Source organism: Symphodus melops (assembly GCF_947650265.1).
Source record: "Symphodus melops genome assembly, chromosome: 11".
NCBI classification, from domain to species: Eukaryota; Metazoa; Chordata; class Actinopteri; order Labriformes; family Labridae; genus Symphodus; species Symphodus melops.
The window spans coordinates 11,997,571-12,014,665 of record NC_136701.1 but is presented as its reverse complement, the minus strand read 5'-3'; the positions used below and the strand labels follow the sequence as shown (position 1 = coordinate 12,014,665).

Sequence of the window (17,095 nt, the reverse complement as noted above, 5' to 3'; positions counted from 1 at the left end):
TCATATGTTGGCTCTGAGAGGCCCAAATATGACCTCACTGCAGGGTGCATTGATACACAGCCTCTCACTTCTTTAAAACTTCTGTGTCAGATTATTTTTACTTTGCTTTCCATTTTTCCTAAACCCCCCACCCCATCTGTCATCTACTCCCCCACTTCTCACCCCTTTGACTTTCTAAAGAGGAATGCATGTCCAGTTTGAGGGATTCATCCACTTATTGCAGAAACGTACACCCACTGCTTGGATTCCCACTAAGTGTAAAGGTCGCTGTGACTCCCACACATCATGGCAGAGGCTGCAGAGTTCTTGCACACGCACAGACGCTGTGCTCCCCCCAGCAGACTCTGCACGTCATCGCATTCCTGCTTCTGCTGCCTCTTATCAGGACTTAAGACAAACACAGCACAGCAGGACAAGAGAATTCTGATTCCTCCAGCTCTGTTGGAGCCCCAAAACTGTCACAGTCCTCCCTTGAACTAGTGTGAGGGAGATGTGAGTGTGAGCTTGCAAAACAAAGTTTGAAAGAGGACCATTATTCAAACCTCAGTGTAAGAAAATCTGCTAAAGTCATATACCACATGAAACTCTGCTGTGTGCTTTTATGAGGTGGCCATTTTGTCTCAAGACTCCAGACTTAGCAAGGTGTTGCACATCTGTAGTCTGTAAAAGTGGCTCATTTAATATTTTTATTAATGAAAAAGCATCCCCTCCACAGGCCCCTGCAATGTAGTCCAGGGGGTTGACTCATCAGTGGATTCTAGCAGAGAAGAGCAACAATACTCCCCCTCCCTACTCTACCCTTGGTAGATTGTGGGGGCAATAGAAGCTCTCTCACTCAGATGCAATGGAGCCAAAGGGGTCCCTGGGGATTGGGGAAGTACGGTAAGAGGGAGGAGATGATATTTCTCTCTGTGAATCCCATTCGAGCTGCTTTCTAGTATTTTCTTTGAAAAAGGATGGTCAAAGATGATTTGATTCTGAAAAGATCCTGTAGGGTTTTTTGTAAATTGGTGGTTTCATGAGTTGTTGAGGAATGTAAAGATTTATGGCCCTACTAGTCAAGTCTTAGAGCCAGCAGCGCCTCAGGCCGTAGCTTCACCTGTGCACCAAACATTATAATTAGTCTGACATCAAGGATGGATGTCAACAGGGTTGTTCCATTAATTTAACTTTTAACCATTTCAAGAACCGAACCTTTTTGGTGAAAAGATTCATTTTCTGAATGTCTCCAAGCCGAGGCCGCTTTGTTATTCTTCCTCTGTCGCTCATTCCTATTGCCCCATTTGTTGTACTAAAACCAGGTTTATTTCATAGGAACATCTGGCTTTAATTAAGGCCTTCTCCCTCCCTCCCTCCCAGCTCACATCATCCCCCCTCATGGCTCTTTGTAGCAACTGTTGTCCTTTCGGCATCTCTGTCTGAGTCTTCATCCATTCTCCAACGCCTTCTCTCCCCTCTTAGTTCTCTCCCACTTATTCTTTCTCTCCGCCCCATCCTGACTCAACAGCCTCCACCTCCTCTGCTCTTGTCTTTCACCTCTTGCCTCCTGCTATCAGCTCTTCAACAGTCTGCTTTGGTTGCACGTACGCTGCATCATGATGCATATGGGCAACATCTTGGGTCTCTCCTTTTACCTGTGTCTGAGCTTAGGATGGACGAGTGCTCAGCAGAGCAACTCCACCAGGTGAGTGTGTGTAAGTTGTCTTGTGGAAAATGATCATCATGTTTCTTTGGGATACTTTTCTTAGTGTGGACACAAGTCGGCGAATGGAGTTCACAAGTCTGCTATTTCTTGAATTCTTTCCTGTCTCTGTAAGTGCATTCTTTCCACTTCACTCTTTGATTGGGCACAGAATTGTCCTTTCTGTTGTTGGCTCATGATGTGAAGCATGCTGAGTCTACAGTGGCTGAACCAGATGTTAATGCTTTGGGTCCTGCCTGTGGGGTCGAATCAGAGCAACTTGGCTCCGGTTCTGGACAGCTTGGCTCTAATCAGCAGGCTTGTGACTTCGCTGGGGATCTGCTGTCTGAGCCTGTAGTTACTGAAAACATTTTTTTTCCCATTGCATGTGAGTACATGTTGGTTTCCCAAGGATCGAGGGATGACAGACAACTTTTTCTCGAACTTTCTTTCTCCTTCTGGAATCCTCCCTATCCCTTTCCTTCTCAAATAACTCCAACAGCATAATTTGCACAGCTGAGCCAAAAGCAAACAAATCTCAATCAACAGACTCTATGATAATATTTACATTTTTATTATTTATTACTTGGCTCATGTAGACTGTACAAAAAAGCTGAGTGTGCCCTTGCTGGCCTCTAATAGGACATTTTCTCCTTTATGAAATGAGCTTTTACATTCATTGAGCTCTGGGGATGTTTGGAAAGAACCAGAAAATTATCCTTTAAAAACCATGGCAGCCAGCTACACTGATTTAGTTGTTTTGGCATAACTTCATAATAAATAGGGTCAGAAATACAGAATCTGGTAATTCTGACTGTGTTTGATAAATATTTTTTTTATGTAAACACATTTAATATATTGTGTGTGAACCATTAAAAAAAAAAACTGCTTCAAATATTGGAACGAATAAGATTACACGAGATGTCAAATGAAGTCAGTAGCATTATTATAGGCTAACATGAAACCATCAATAACATTGTCTCAGCTTTGTCAGTGTTCAAACTTTGGACGTCTTAAATCCAGCTTTGTTATGTTTCTGTTGAAGGTGGAAACACTTTACCTGGATAGCTCATTAAAATCCACTTCCTGTGTATTTTCACATCAAGTTGTATTTCAAATTCTACAAGGAGATGAAGCTCAAAAAGTCAACAACCAAATCTAGCCTGCTGGCTCAGCATTTCAAGTTAAACTTGACGAACACAGAAGTGAGAGCTGTAAATAGTCACAGTAAACTGTTTCCGAAACTCCTCAGTTTTTAAAGCCTTAAAGGTGCATTACGTAGATTTGCTGCTGACATGTTAAAGTTGGAGAATGTAAACAATTCCATGCTATATTTTCTAAATAAATACATACAATTTACTCGAAGAAAAATATGGGTCCCTGGAACACTATTCAGGGCTTAAAAGCTACAAGGAGAGTTACGGTTTTACTGTTGCGGTCCCACCACCATAAATTATCGCATAGCATTTTAATCTTCAAAAAGTGTTTCAAGGACTAAATTTACCTTTGAGGCCAGTTTATGAATATAATTATAAACATATACCACATAATCTGTACTTTTCCAAGCTTCACATTTTTCGACCAAAACTCCATAGTGCACTTTTAAATGAATAAGGTTGCTAATGCTACATTCCTACCTAGCATACTAGCTAGGCCAGCGTGTTTGGTAAGATTACTCAACTCGATGGGTAGCCTAAGTAAGTCATAGCTAGCTCCTAATAGTCTAAACCACTACAGAAAAAGAAACTCATGTTACACAGAAAGTACAGCAGTGGCAAGGTGACACAAATCATGTTGGCTTATATTACCAAGCCTGATAGTGAGAGTCTGTGAGCCTCTACAAACATAAAGTTATTCCAGTGCTTACTTTAGTTTTCTTACAATCATAAACCTACGAAATTTGCTCTGAATTAATCAGCTTTAGTTAATTGAAATAAACCAAGCTCAAAGGCTAGCAAGTTATAAAAATAACTTCATGTCATGGTTTAGTTTTGATTTCACTGACACTCCATTGAGATTTGGTTTTAGTTTAAATAAGAATGGATTAACATTTTGAAAACTTAGTATCAACACTTGACCTCGCAACTGAAATGTGCCTTACTTCTATTTTAAGGCTGAACTCTTTCATGACCACAATATGTGGGTAAACAAGGGCCTGTGTTAATAAATCATCTTAGTCCTGTTTTCTGCTCAAGAGCATAAATGCATGTTACCACAAATAACTTGATGAGCTTGCCCTTTTTAAAGTTGAAGTCAGCTTGTTACAGACTTTCATTAGGATAACAATTGCAACAATAAATGTAGTAACACCCTGCCGAGGCTTATAAATTGTGGATTGACTGACATGTAATACAATACTTGTTTAGGAACTGTACACTGTGTTTAAAATCCTACAATTCCTCTGGGGACCAGAGTAGTCAGAGTTCACAGACAGATTACTACTGAAGATATTTAAACAACTTTTATCTGTGGGTCTTGTGAGGCTTTGTAGACTCGTAAATGTTTTATTGTCTCAGAGGCTGACACTGCCAATAGCGCCGTGTAATGTTCTCCACATTTTTTAACTGCTGTCTTCATCACAGGCCTGTGTTTTACTGTGGAGGAGATCTGGTCGCGGACTCAGGCTTTGTCGGTAGTGAGGGGTTCCCAAGCTTCTACAAACCTAACAGTAAATGCAGCTGGCATATCACTGTGAGTCATTTATCCTCCTGCATGTCTACCGACTTCTTCATCACTCTGTCTCAGAGTCTGACTCATATCCATCTCTGTGTTTCAAGGTCCCAGAGGGTAATGTGGTCATGCTCTCCTTCCGCATCTTTGACCTGGAGGCTGACTCGCAGTGCCGCTATGACTATCTGGATGTTTACAATGGCAATTCCAACTTGGTGCAAAAACTGGGTCGCTTTTGTGGAACTTTCCGGCCTGGCACTCTTATTTCCACCACAAACTCCATGATGCTGGAGATGGGGAGTGACGGAGAGACGCAGGGCAGAGGCTTCGTGGCTTACTTCAGTGGAGCAAAACCATACGTAGATGGTATGTAGTTAATGTTTTAAGAGGAATATGAAATTGTTTTTCCTTTTCAATTCCGCCTACAACATACCACATGTTTAATAAACCAAGCCCAGAATTAAGCACATGTAACTCAAGTAGTACTGCTTCATTGCAAACAATAAAAACTCACACAATCATACCTTTTAATCTGTAAATGACATTTTCAGATCTCTATCCCAGACAATTAAATTCTCAATTTTAGATAAAGCAGGAAATTGAAGGACTAACAAAGCAGACATTATTTTCTTTCCATATCTTTTGAGAGTGTTTGCCAACTTCAAGACGTTGGGTTAGACCAGTATTACTCTCTAATACAGCCCCATTCAAACATCTTGTCTGATGGATTTATACATTGTTAGATGAATAGACTTTAAGGTTGTGATGTTTACAGACGGAACTAAATTACTAATTGTGTTCTGAAAAAGGTTGCAGAGGATGAGAACCAGAATCGAGTTTTAGTGAATATTGATAAAGCTTTCAATAAAAGCTTTTCAAATATGAAAACCTACCATGAAAGATTAAGAGTTAATAAATTAATTATTGAACATTAATGCGTTATCTGTGACTTTTAAGCTTGTGAGAAAACTAAGCCTGGTTAAAAATATAAGTCAGGGCTTTGTTGAGTCAATGTGGTGAGACCATTCAAAGGAAAATGGGACTTACTATCTACTCCCTCTGGATCCCATAGCATTTAGTTACTATACTGAGAGAAATAATGGAATAAATACCAAATGCCTCAACATCTGGAGGGCCCTCAAGCTTGAAATGTCTTTGTTTTTCAGCTATTTTTTGCCTCATATGCATATCATCATCGGTTGTGAAATGGAGATTTTGGCATATAAAGCTATCTGTAACTGTGCTGATGCTTGTTACTGAGTACTTTGCATGCTTCTTGCAAAACTTGCGTATAAGTGTCTTGATTCTTTTTCCTGATATAATGTGTATGACTTGTTTTAGATCAACAGTTCTGTGGGGGGAAGACAACCAAGTCCCAGGGAGAGATCAAGACACCAAACTGGCCTGAGAAGAAGTACCCCCCAGGAACCAGCTGCTCCTGGCTTATCACTGTGGAGCCTGATATGGTCGGAAAAAGTTAATCACCCCAAGCATGAAAAGCTTTTATCTACAAAATATTTACAAACTACATTGAAGAAGAAACTTGAACTGATATTGCAGTATAAAGTGATATTTCTCTCTCTGTTTGGGTACCAGGTAATCCACGTGAAGTTTGATAAGTTTGTGTTGGAAGCTGACACTTATTGTCGGTTTGACTACGTAGCTTTCTTTAATGGTGGGGAGAAAGATGATTCCCGACTGATTGGAAGATACTGTGGCGATCAGGCCCCTAAGTAAGTGAGGAATACATTCTACACCACTGTGGTGGCCTTTCAAATCATTTTAAATTAAACAAAACTTTTACCATTGAGTCCTATCTTTTACCCATCTTCTGTCCAGGCCCATTATCACCAGCGGCAACGTGCTCCTGGTCCAGTTTGTGTCCGACCTCAGCGTGACATCTGATGGCTTCTTTGCCGAATACACCAGCATTCCACGAGGTTCTCTTATACCCAGTGTTGATGCAGAGGCTGGTACAAGAGCAGTTCCTCCAAATCCTGCAGTAAAACCTGCCGTCATTGAACGCACCGCTACCATTGCGCCACCACCTGCACCCACACAGAGACCCAGACCAGTCAAACCCACAAGAGGCAGAGGACAGGGCACCACAGGACAGGGCACCACAGGCCAGGACAGGAGAGTGCCTGTCACAAGGCCCAATGGAAAGAGACCAGGTGGATGAAGATACTGTAAACTGTACAGAAGAGTCAGATGTACTACAGTTATTAAACGTGTAATTCTTTCTGTTTTTAGTACCTCAGAATCCTCTGTGTGCCAAAGCCTGTAAGAGAGACGGAACCATCAAAAACAGTTTCTGTGCCAGTGAATTTGGTAAGTTTTTCTAGCCCTCAAATATGCAACATTAACCAATCAGAGTTTGTCTTTTCATTGAGGCACTTAAAAAAAAAATAGAATTGCACAACAATGAGTAGCAACAATGAACATTCAGAGAGGGGCACAATGTTAACAGAACAATGCACTTTAAGACAAACAAAACAAAAATAAATAGGAAGCTAAGCGGTCTCTTAAATAGGCAATAAACTTTGCCTATTTAAGAGACCAGTGAAACCATCACTGGGGGTTGCGTTGTTTAAACAGTTACAGCTATGTATAAAATCCTTTAAAAAAAGGATATATATATATTCATAAAAATCAGTTTTGCTTCTTTTCTTTTTTTTCTTTTTTTTTAAAGAAACTCAATAAACCTTTCAAGTAGACTGACAAAAGGTATGAAAAGCTCAATTCCTGTTGAGTTGCAAAGGGACAGTCACATTTAAAAAGGAGCCCATGGATCACTCTGTTTGACAGACTCTTAATGAAATATTATGTCCATTCTGTCACGAGTTGCAAACAGGGAACAGGACCGAAATGCAGTGAAACAAAATATACTTCTTAAATAGAAAGTAAAAAACTTACAAAATAAGAATTCAGAATTTCCAAAAAGTTTACCACAGTGCCTTAAGGAAACACAAGCCACAGGAAAACATGAACAGACATCAAATACTGATAAAACTAAATGAACATAGAAGGGAAGAAACTAGAAAGTAGACACAGAAGTAATCAGACACAGCTGAGACTAATGACACAGGCGGAGACAATCAGGACTGAGGGAAACACAGAGAGGCAGGATTGACACAACACTGAGGATAACTACTAATTAAATTATAAAACACTAAAGACACACAATTAAAGAATGTAACCAGAACATTGGGAGAAGAGGAAGACATTACACAATAAAACAGGAAACATTTAAGACTAAACAATCAACACTAGGAAACGTTAATTTAAAGAAACAAGCAACACCAGGGAGACACGCATCAAGAAAAATAACTAAGACAATAAGACAATATAAAGAAAAATCTAAACTCAATACAACATAAACAAGACAAACCCATTATACATTTATAATCAGTGAGAGTGGAAATGGTTAAGGAAGTTGGTTGGCTCTAAATGAAAACTCCTTTTTTCCCCCCAGTAATCACTGGGAAGGTGACCTCTCTGGCCCCAGGGCCCCGAGGAACTCTTCAGGTCAGCATCTCCCTCATCAAGGCTTACAAGGCAGGCCGCCTGACAATCACACAAGTGGGAGAGACCATGTCTGTGAAGCTGGTGGCACAGTGCAAGAAGTGCCCGCTGCTCCGCAGAGGTATCACTAGTTTGAAACCTTCCTACACCAAAGGTTATGTATTAAATTCTTTGTTTATAAATGTAATCATGCCATTTTTTTTTTCATTCCAATAGGCGGGAACTACATAATCATGGGTCAGGTGGATGAAGATGGACGTGGTACACTGGCTCCCGGTGCATTCACAGCTCTATACAAAGCCCCACATGACAAATTATTAATGAACATGTACAACCAACCCTGCTAACCTCACATCTGTCCACATCAGGAAGTTTGGATGAACTATCAAACACACACACACACATTACAATGTGAAATACAGAACTAGAGAAGCACAGTATTATCCACCATTTTAAAGGAACATATGCCGAACCTAATGTTTGTAATTTATATATAAATAAAGGTTTTAGATCTCGTTGAAAAAGTTTGACTGCATGTTTCCTGAATTCTTCTTCTCCTGTATTTTCATCTGCAACTCTGGCTCCACCCGGTGGACACAAAGGGTATTGAAACTCAAATTAACCTATTGATATCTTGAATGGTTTTTCCCTAATAGTCTTAAATAAATGTAATCCTCTGACATTTGTTGACTGTTATTGATGATTATTACCATCAAGATGTCAAGTCTCATATGAAAAAATAATTATCCCTGGGGTTAAAAAATAATCAGGTCTGTAGTTAAAATGAAACATTGGCTGAATGAGCACTGAAATGGGTGCAGGTTTGACCCTGATCCTGTTTGTTGCATCATGCATGTTATCTCCTGCTCTTTCTCCTCACATTTCCTTTCTGTATATCCTGTCCAAATGAAGGCACAAAGAAAAAGAAGAATCTTTTTTTTTTAAGTTTAAAAAAACCCATCCTTTGTTCTGAGATATTATCTATAAAAATCAGATTGTTTGTCTTTAAATTACAAATCATTTTTGTATTTACAGAATTTTCTTTTTAATAATAACAGAACTCAAAGAGATGAAAGAGACAACTTCATGTGAACATAATAGTACATGCACCACTATAGTGAACAGTAATACTTTGAAAAAGCCTCCATCATGGTGACTGTCAGCTGCTTGTTTAAACACTGACTCTTAATGAAGGTAAGCAGATTGGGTTGGCAGTTAAAAAAAGAACATTTCAAACCGAGTACCAAACCTTTATTTCTTTACATGGTGGTAATAATAGAAAAATAAAAAAACGCTTAACAAATTCTAAAAATCAAAGTTCTATGCAGGGTGTATATCTGCCCCCATTTACATTCCAGTGTATTTTAATTTCTCTAAACCTTTTGTTTGATAAGCTTGGTTCGATTCACCCAACATTAGCATTCAGCTTGCACAACTTTAAAGGACATTTTATTGTAAAAAGGTATAAAATACATTCATTACATTACAATTGTATACAAAAAGCAATACTGATTTTAACACAACCACTATAAATGATGAAATAGGATATTTTTACAATGGGTTTGGAATTAGAAATACAATCGTATTTTTAAAGGAGACATGCTCAAAAAATCCAACCCTTGTCATTAAAAAGGGGTACACGTAAAAAAATATAAACAATTTTCTTCATCTGATCCCTCCTACACCCATACACTCCCCTTCCCCTCCCTGTCTGCAGCACCCTGCTGGCCACAGCAGCCTCCTGCTGCAGACCCCCGGTGGCGAGATGCAGGCAGGTTCTTGTAGACGGCACGGCTGTAGGGTATGAAACACATGCCCAGTTGGAGGTGTCGGGCCAGGCGACAGTAAGCAGCCAGAGCCAGGACCAGCAGGGGGGTCAGTAGCAGGAAGCCCACAACCAGCAGAGCCACGCAGCCCCCATCATCCAGAAGGTCCGAGCAGTACAGAGAGGTGCCATGAGGCTGCACCTGAAGAAAAAGGGGACAGTGAATGATTAACAGCATGGATGGGTGTACAGTTTTCAGTTTTCATTTGAGTCCTTACTTTCAGCACAGTCCAATATTTCATCCCTATTCTAAGGATGTATTCTTTTTACACTGGAAATGTGGTGGACTAAATGTGCATACGTATGTGATAAATAGGTTATGCACTTTGTAATGCAGTGGGGGTCCACTACTCTCCCAAAATGCATTGAAGAAGGAACATGAGCAGCTTAGTCGCAGCTGCTTATGATTAAAATCAAGCTTTGAGAAGATCCAGTTACCGTAAATTCCGGACTATAAGCCGCTACTTTTTTCTCACACTTCGAGCACTGCGGCTTCTACTCCGGTGCGGCTAATGCATGGATTTTTTATGGGGGACAATGAGCTTTTGCCGCAAAAACATTTGACTTCGTCACGTCGGATCTTAATATCAGTCATTTTGCGCTTCATGCACGCACCCTCATGATGGAAAACACACGGAGAAATACATATGATGCAGCTTTCAAGTTAACGGCGATCGACCTGGCTATCAAAGAAGCTAACAGAGCTGCTGCACGTTAAGATGACACTGACAGCGACAACAGAGACTGAGGAAGTGAGTAATGAAGTCATTCTGAGGCAGTGAATGGATGGACTTTTTCTTGTGAAATATATTACGGTCATCTTTTTCTTCAGCCGTGTTACAGACACCGTCGGCTAGGCTTCGTATTGTAACGGTTCATGTTGTAAAGTCAGTAGTTGATAATGTGTTCATAATTCCGATTATGTGGAGAGTCAGTGAATGCACCAGCGAGAACGTGTTGAGTGGCTGTATGAGAGAACGCTGGGGGAGAGAGTTGGATTGTTACGGCAAGTTATGTGTTGCTCTCTGCTGTAAACGGCGTGGTCACGGCCGACAGTGATCGGGTTATTAAAAGTTATTATTGAACGCTCTCGTCGTCCTTTAACGTCCGTACGGACGCTACAGTATTTGCGGATGTTACCGGTAGCCTACGTCTGTGTAAATAGCTCTTGTTATAGCGTGGACACCTGCGGCTTATAATCAAGTGCGGCTTATATATGTACAAATACATTTATTTACTTATTTTTAGCCGGTGCGGCTTATATCCAGGTGCGCTCAATAGTACGGAATTTACGGTAGATCCTTGAAAACAGTATCGGATGTCTAGGAAAAACATTTTCTTTCTCTCTGTGTGGTTTGACTGTCTGAGGCATTCACAGCTCTGAGTTTGATTGACAGCCAACATCATTTTCTGATAGAACAAAAGATTCATTGTATATTAATGCAAGGTACCATCGATAATTAAGTTTCATTATGACAATTTAATTAATGTTCATGGTAAACTGGAGCAGCACCAGTCTGACCTTTGTGACCCTTCCACTGGTTCTTGTGAAATACTGAAAGCTTTTCACAGGAGAATCTTATTAGAAATGTTTTTTACTTTTTGTATCTCTCTCATATAAATCCCAACCCCACCTACACTTAAACAATGTTTATTTCAATAACTATTTCCCAACCCATAGTATGCACGTGTGTCCAAAATATGTTCATATTACTGGTAGAAAAGACTCATTGTTCATAAGTTTGCTAGATTTGACTGTCTAACAGTTCTCTCTCTTCTGGCAACTACTGTTACTCTCAGCCATTCCTTTGTAATGAACCTAAAATTTAGTTCTCCTTTAGAGCTTTAAAACAGTCATTACTTTTGGCTGTATTCTTTACAGTTTTGAAAACAGAACTCACAATTGTTCTAAGGGGGGCTGAATCTGAGTTGGTAAATAAAACGACATTTCAAAAGCTAAACTACATTAAAAGGGGCAAAATCTGATTTTTAAGGGGTGTAAATACATTAAAAGGGGCTAAATCAGAGTTTTAGGAGTATCAATTATATTGTAAAGGGGCAATTCACAAGTAATGGGGATAAATTACACCTTAAGGGGTCTACATTTTAATTTTGAGGTGACCTTCTTACAGGTAAGGTAACGTAGATACATTTTAAAATGTTCATTAACCCCTTTTGATGAACCAGCCCCTAAACAACCAATCACCCACTGAAAATATATAAAAATTAAAGTAATTAAAGTAAATCTAGTTTATTTAGTCCCCTTAAGATCCTTGGTCTGCACCTTAAACGCCCCCTCAAATATAAATAGACCGCTGAAAAATACACATTGGTGTGACTCTGTGATTCACCCCCCTGAGATTAAATGTTATCCTGTAAAAACAGGGGACCTATTTACATTGGGGGAGGGAGGGGATAAAACAGAGTTCAAGGGGTCTTGATTGGGTATTTTAAGGGGGTGTTATCACAACAGAGAGGGCCAAACTGGGTTAAAAGGGCTTGAAATACCAAAAATCAACTTTTGAGGGGGTAATTCTATAAATGTGGATCGAGTTAGTCTATCATATGTATAAACTGTCACACACACACTCACACACACACACAAATGGCAAACAGCTGTCTTTCTTACTGTGGAGTGGCAGAGAAAGCCAAACACGATCATGACAAGTGCCGGGGTGAGGATCGTGCCGAACACGATGCTGGCCAGCCCGCCGTTGATCAGAGCTATGATCATATTCTGTGCAGTGACCAACACCGAGCATGCCCAGCAGTCCAGAGAGCCCCGCAACTCCAAAGGGGTGTCAGGGGCTTCACTTCCTCCTAGGGAGTATGGAGGCGGCACCACGACCCCTGACCCCGCCCTGGAGGGGGAGCCCCGCTCAGAGTGGGCCTTCTCAGACATCGTCTTCTCCAGCGTCCCGTTCCGTGAAAGACTCATCTTCCTTGAGGTGTTCTAGCTGCAGGGGGAACAAAAGTTTTGCTGAGTAATGTGTGGACGCAAAGACATTATAATACAATGTCATCGATTAGATTAGAATTACAGTTAATTTAACCATGCTCTTAAGACATAACAATGTTATTAAAACTAAAAACTTGTTTACAAAAGTGTGCCAACTATTTCAAGTGTTGGATGTTGAGTCTTTCGACAAAAAAGGGTTTTCTGTTTAAATAAAATCTTCTCTTTCCTGCCATGTCCTGGTTTCTTTAGTCTTTCAATTAAACAACATGCAGAACTAATCCATTAGCATTGGGTTACTTCAATAAAGTGGTGAAAGGTGTGGAAAGTCAACACAGATAACCACACTGCTCTAAGTGTGAGGAAATGAGCTCCACCGACCCCACCTCCAAACTCCAGGATAACCACTAACAAGAACAATAGGCAGCTTGAAATCTGCAGAAAATTACCACTAATCTCAAACCTGGGTGTCAGGAAAATGTTATGACTTTTATTTTGAAAGAAAAGATTTTTCCCTTTGTTCTTTGGTGTTCCAGAAGCTACCCTAAGTACTATGGTGTACATTGGGTTTACAAACAATCTTTCATTTTTACTCTGTCTACAATTGAGATGACTTTAATTCCTCTCTATTATCTGCTCATCTGTGTGTAAAGCTCCGTGAAGAGAGCATCTACCCTAAAACTGGACTCATGCATTGTAGGATTTAAGATACTATCATATATTCAGAAATGGACAAAGTCTCTTCCAGTGTTGTTAACCAAGAACGTATAAAGACCCTTAGAAGAAGACTTTGGATCATTTAGACAATATTCTGGAATTCAAGTTATATGAACTTAAAAGAAAATCATCTTTAGAGGGGTTCTGTTAGTGAGTGTTTGTTAGCACAGTTCGGCCTATATCGTCCATTCAATCAGCGAACAGCTCAAACACTTGCCTTTCAATGACGTCATGCATTCAGCCTGGTTGTTTAATCAACCTCAGAAATAAAAACGGAAACCCACAAGTAACTTAAATAACTTAAAGGAAGAAACAGATTCAGAATATTTCATTATGGCAACGTCTGTCCTAATTTGTTTGGGTCAGGATCAATGTTGCTCTTTTGTTTTTCTTTCTTTAAGATGGTTCTATTAAAAAAGATGATTATAGCGTTATATTGTTGGTTATACTCACTGTGTGTGTGTTACAGTGTCCTGTAGTTGGATGGAAGCAGCAGATGATGGCACGCTGAGAGACCTGGAGAGCGGTGAGTGGTCAGAGACAAAGAGAATTTCAAGAATTTCCTCCTGATGTATGTCTTCTCTGGTTGAAAATACAGATTTTCTCAGGCTGGAATCCAAGTGAGGTTGAGTTTCAATTGAATTAAACCTTAAGTTTCCTCCTCTTCAATTTCTGGCCTAAAAAAATGAGAAAGTTCCCTCCAGTTTTAAGTCCAAACTCCAAAACTGAACTCCCTCTCAGAGCCGGTCAGAAAGGAGCCCTGTAGACTTGAGGCGAATTGTGCTTTTCCACTGGCTTCAGCGCTTCCTTCCCTGACATTCTGTTTCCTCACTCCGACTCCGGTGTGAGATATGATTGAGTGCGTAAGCGGTTACGAGCATGTGCATGTATGTGTGTGAGTGTGTATCCTGTGTTGCCTGTGATGCGAATGGGCTGTGGTAGAGGCGGCTGCTGGTGTCTGGGCATGAGCTGGGGGGGGGGGGTGATAAGCCCTGGAACCAGGGGGGGAGGGAGGATGAGTGTGTATTTGGACAGATTAGAGGAGTGAGGGTATGCTGTCCAATTCCCAACACTTTACACCCTCACTGAGAACATTCTCCTCTTCTCTGACTAAAACTGATAAGGGGAGTTTCAAAATCAAAGACGAATGAGTTGCTTTTAAATCTGAATGTAAAAAAAAAAAAAGTGTTGGACTTTTACAAAAGAGGCTGTACTACTCTCACCACAAACTGCACACTATACTAGACAAATAAATAACTTACTATTTCTATCTGTCTGCCAACTTCAACCAAATACAAAGCTATTCTATAATGTATCAATATGTATACAAACACCATCACATTTGGACTGCAGGAATTCTTCTAATTTCTTTTTGAATCTTGTTTTTACAGAATACATTTTAATTGCCAATGCTCACGCACAGAGCTCTTCATGGCCAGGCGCAAAAAAAGGCTTTATTGTGGATCTTTTTCCTTCCCAGTACGCAGGACCTCAGGTCCTCAACCCAGTGTTTTTGAAGTTTAGAAACACATGGAGATTGTCCCTGTTAAAGATATGATCATACATTAATAACCTTTTGCAGCTTTCTCCGGAGGGGTTGCATCTTTTTCCTTCAGTATTAACTGGTTTTAAGACACGATACTGCAGATTTTATTAACAGTAGTTACAGCTTTCTTACTGAAATGTAAGTTACGCAAACTACAGATTAATACAAAAAGACATCTAACTACATGAAACAGCACCATCTGAATACTGACATTAACAAAACCAACAACAAGCCATGCATGTTCAGAAACGTAATCAATGCGCTTGATAAACCAAACAAAACAAGGCATAGGAAACATGTCACGAGAATAGTTTCTTTCTGTCTTTTCTGTTATTTCTGTCTGTTTTAGTAGATTTTTTTTTAACCATAATTTTTGATTTAATACGGTAATACTACTTTAGTTTGAATCTGAAGCACTGTGTTACCTCTGTCCATGAAACATTCTTTGTAAATGAACTTTGCATGCTTGCTTCCACTACAAACAAAAAGTGCACATACGGAACTGTCAAATAAGAAGTTTAAAAACAATCCAGATTTGCTGAGTTGCTTCAGATCTTTCTCAAAAGTAGGAGTATCTGAGGTCTGGCCCCTGACCTGCTGATGAAAAACAGAGCTTTGCTCTCCGAAAACATAAGGAAATGAGGATTGGGGGGGGTGCACACTGACTAATTTGGAGGAGAGAACTGGCTATCATGGGACTGATAAGAAACCTGAGGGGTTCAGTTCAAAGGGTGAAATGAGCATTTTGATATGAAATCTCATTTTTTTTCACCCCACTCTGGGCATTATTGTTTATTTGTTTCTTCACAGGAGGAGATAGAAACACTCCCAGGAGAGATTACGGCTCTTTAAACAGCCAGTGCAAGGGAATATGATCAAAGAGTCAGAGGAATTAGCAAGAAATGTATGAGCAGTGGATGATTTTAACAGCAACAATGCCACAGTGTGCTGTTTATAAGTGTATGTCATTGTCAAGGGGGGTGGGTAGAGGAAGAGCGGCCTTCCTGTCCTTGGAACCGGGATATCCGCTGCTGTGACCATGTTTAGAGATTACCCCACATCTGCATTTTTGGAAACCTGTGTCCTCTAACACTGGTGAGTCAGTCAGGTCAGAAAAGCATAAGGCTATAAAAATAGCCAAATCAAAGATCGCTTTATTGATGGAAATATTAATGAAGCAACAGTTATGTGACACCATCGATTTTTTTTGCTGTTTTAAAAGCTGTATACATTTTTCTTCCTACGCTAATATCAAGTTTACAACCTGGTTTGTATCTGTGGCAGTATAAAGACTAGAAGTTCAGAATCCGTAACCCGCTCCTTTGTCCAATCATCTTGGTAACATCATTGCCTAAAGACATACATTTAAACTATTTTCTCTTACAGGTATAGATGCCTCCAAATAAAAGGAGAAGCTGCAGTCTGCTACTAGTGCTGACAAGATACTAAATGAAATGAAATGTTGGAGTTAAAAACAAATCTCTTGTCCCTCACCCTGAACTCTGAAGAAAGCCCTCAAAAAAGGCCGGTGGAGCCACCTAGTGGCTGCAGACTGTAACTACATAGCAACTGTAACGTCAATGTTTGAACTTTATCTGCAGAAAAGCTTTTGTCAGCTCAGACTCACTACAGCTGCTGTAGAAGAGACAGATATCTTTGATAATAAGAGGTCATACAAGAAAGCAATGACTAAGTCCTGACAAGCAGTAGGCCACTGTAGGAAATAAAGTGTAGCAGTGAGACAGCACTGATTAAAGTTGTAAAATTTGATCTCCAAAAATACACAGACTCATGTAAATGATCTGTTCTTATGCCTCTGCATCTCAGAACATGCCATGCTCTTGCACAGGATAGAAAAATTAATGGACTTGTCTGGTCTAGTCCTAAATGATTTACATCCCACATTCAAAGGCAGTGTTTTTGTTTCCATCAGAGACTGAACCTCTAACAAAGTCAGGGTCATTTTTCAGACCACTTCTATTTAATCTCTGTTTGCTCCAACTTACATACTATTCAGAAGCACAGAGACAATATCACAGCTCGTCTCAGCTCTTTGTTAGTAGACAGCAAGAACCAACCAAAAACTCTGGGTGTCATAATGTACCACAATCTTATTTTAAAAGTCACACCAATCAGGTCACAAAATCAGCACTGCACAGCCTAAAAGATATTTGA

General features: G+C 40.0%; 2 protein-coding genes across 2 annotated transcripts; one reads left to right on the top strand and one right to left on the bottom strand.

Annotated features, from left to right (window-relative positions):
• Nucleotides 1-1,436: 1,436 nt before the first annotated feature.
• On the top strand, nucleotides 1,437-8,400 carry pcolcea (procollagen C-endopeptidase enhancer a). The gene is made up of 9 exons (XM_079355212.1): nucleotides 1,437-1,684; nucleotides 4,264-4,372; nucleotides 4,459-4,717; nucleotides 5,693-5,817; nucleotides 5,948-6,084; nucleotides 6,191-6,525; nucleotides 6,605-6,682; nucleotides 7,827-7,997; nucleotides 8,093-8,400. The coding sequence occupies exons 1-9, from the start codon at nucleotides 1,596-1,598 to the stop codon at nucleotides 8,221-8,223; spliced, it is 1,434 nt and encodes a 477-aa protein (XP_079211338.1). The 5' UTR covers nucleotides 1,437-1,595; the 3' UTR covers nucleotides 8,224-8,400.
• Nucleotides 8,401-9,112: 712 nt separating this feature from the next.
• tmem88a (transmembrane protein 88 a) lies at nucleotides 9,113-14,326 on the bottom strand. Its single transcript, XM_079356030.1, has 3 exons — nucleotides 13,830-14,326; nucleotides 12,331-12,658; nucleotides 9,113-9,843 (listed from the first exon to the last, which is right to left on the bottom strand). Exons 2-3 carry the CDS (start codon nucleotides 12,637-12,639, stop codon nucleotides 9,556-9,558), a joined length of 597 nt encoding a protein of 198 aa, XP_079212156.1. The 5' UTR covers nucleotides 12,640-12,658; nucleotides 13,830-14,326; the 3' UTR covers nucleotides 9,113-9,555.
• Between the last annotated feature and the right edge of the window lie 2,769 nt (nucleotides 14,327-17,095).

Bases quoted from the DNA above. Each gene is read 5' to 3' on its own strand.
- tmem88a (XM_079356030.1), bottom strand. From the start codon at position 12,639: ATGAGTCTTTCACGGAACGGGACGCTGGAGAAGACGATGTCTGAGAAG. The intron at 9,844-12,330 runs GTAAGAAAGACA...CTTTTTCTTCAG, and splicing joins GCTTTCTCTGCCACTCCACA to GTGCAGCCTCATGGCACCTC.
- pcolcea (XM_079355212.1), top strand. From the start codon at position 1,596: ATGATGCATATGGGCAACATCTTGGGTCTCTCCTTTTACCTGTGTCTG. The intron at 1,685-4,263 runs GTGAGTGTGTGT...TCTTCATCACAG, and splicing joins CAGCAGAGCAACTCCACCAG to GCCTGTGTTTTACTGTGGAG. The intron at 6,085-6,190 runs GTAAGTGAGGAA...TCTTCTGTCCAG, and splicing joins TGTGGCGATCAGGCCCCTAA to GCCCATTATCACCAGCGGCA.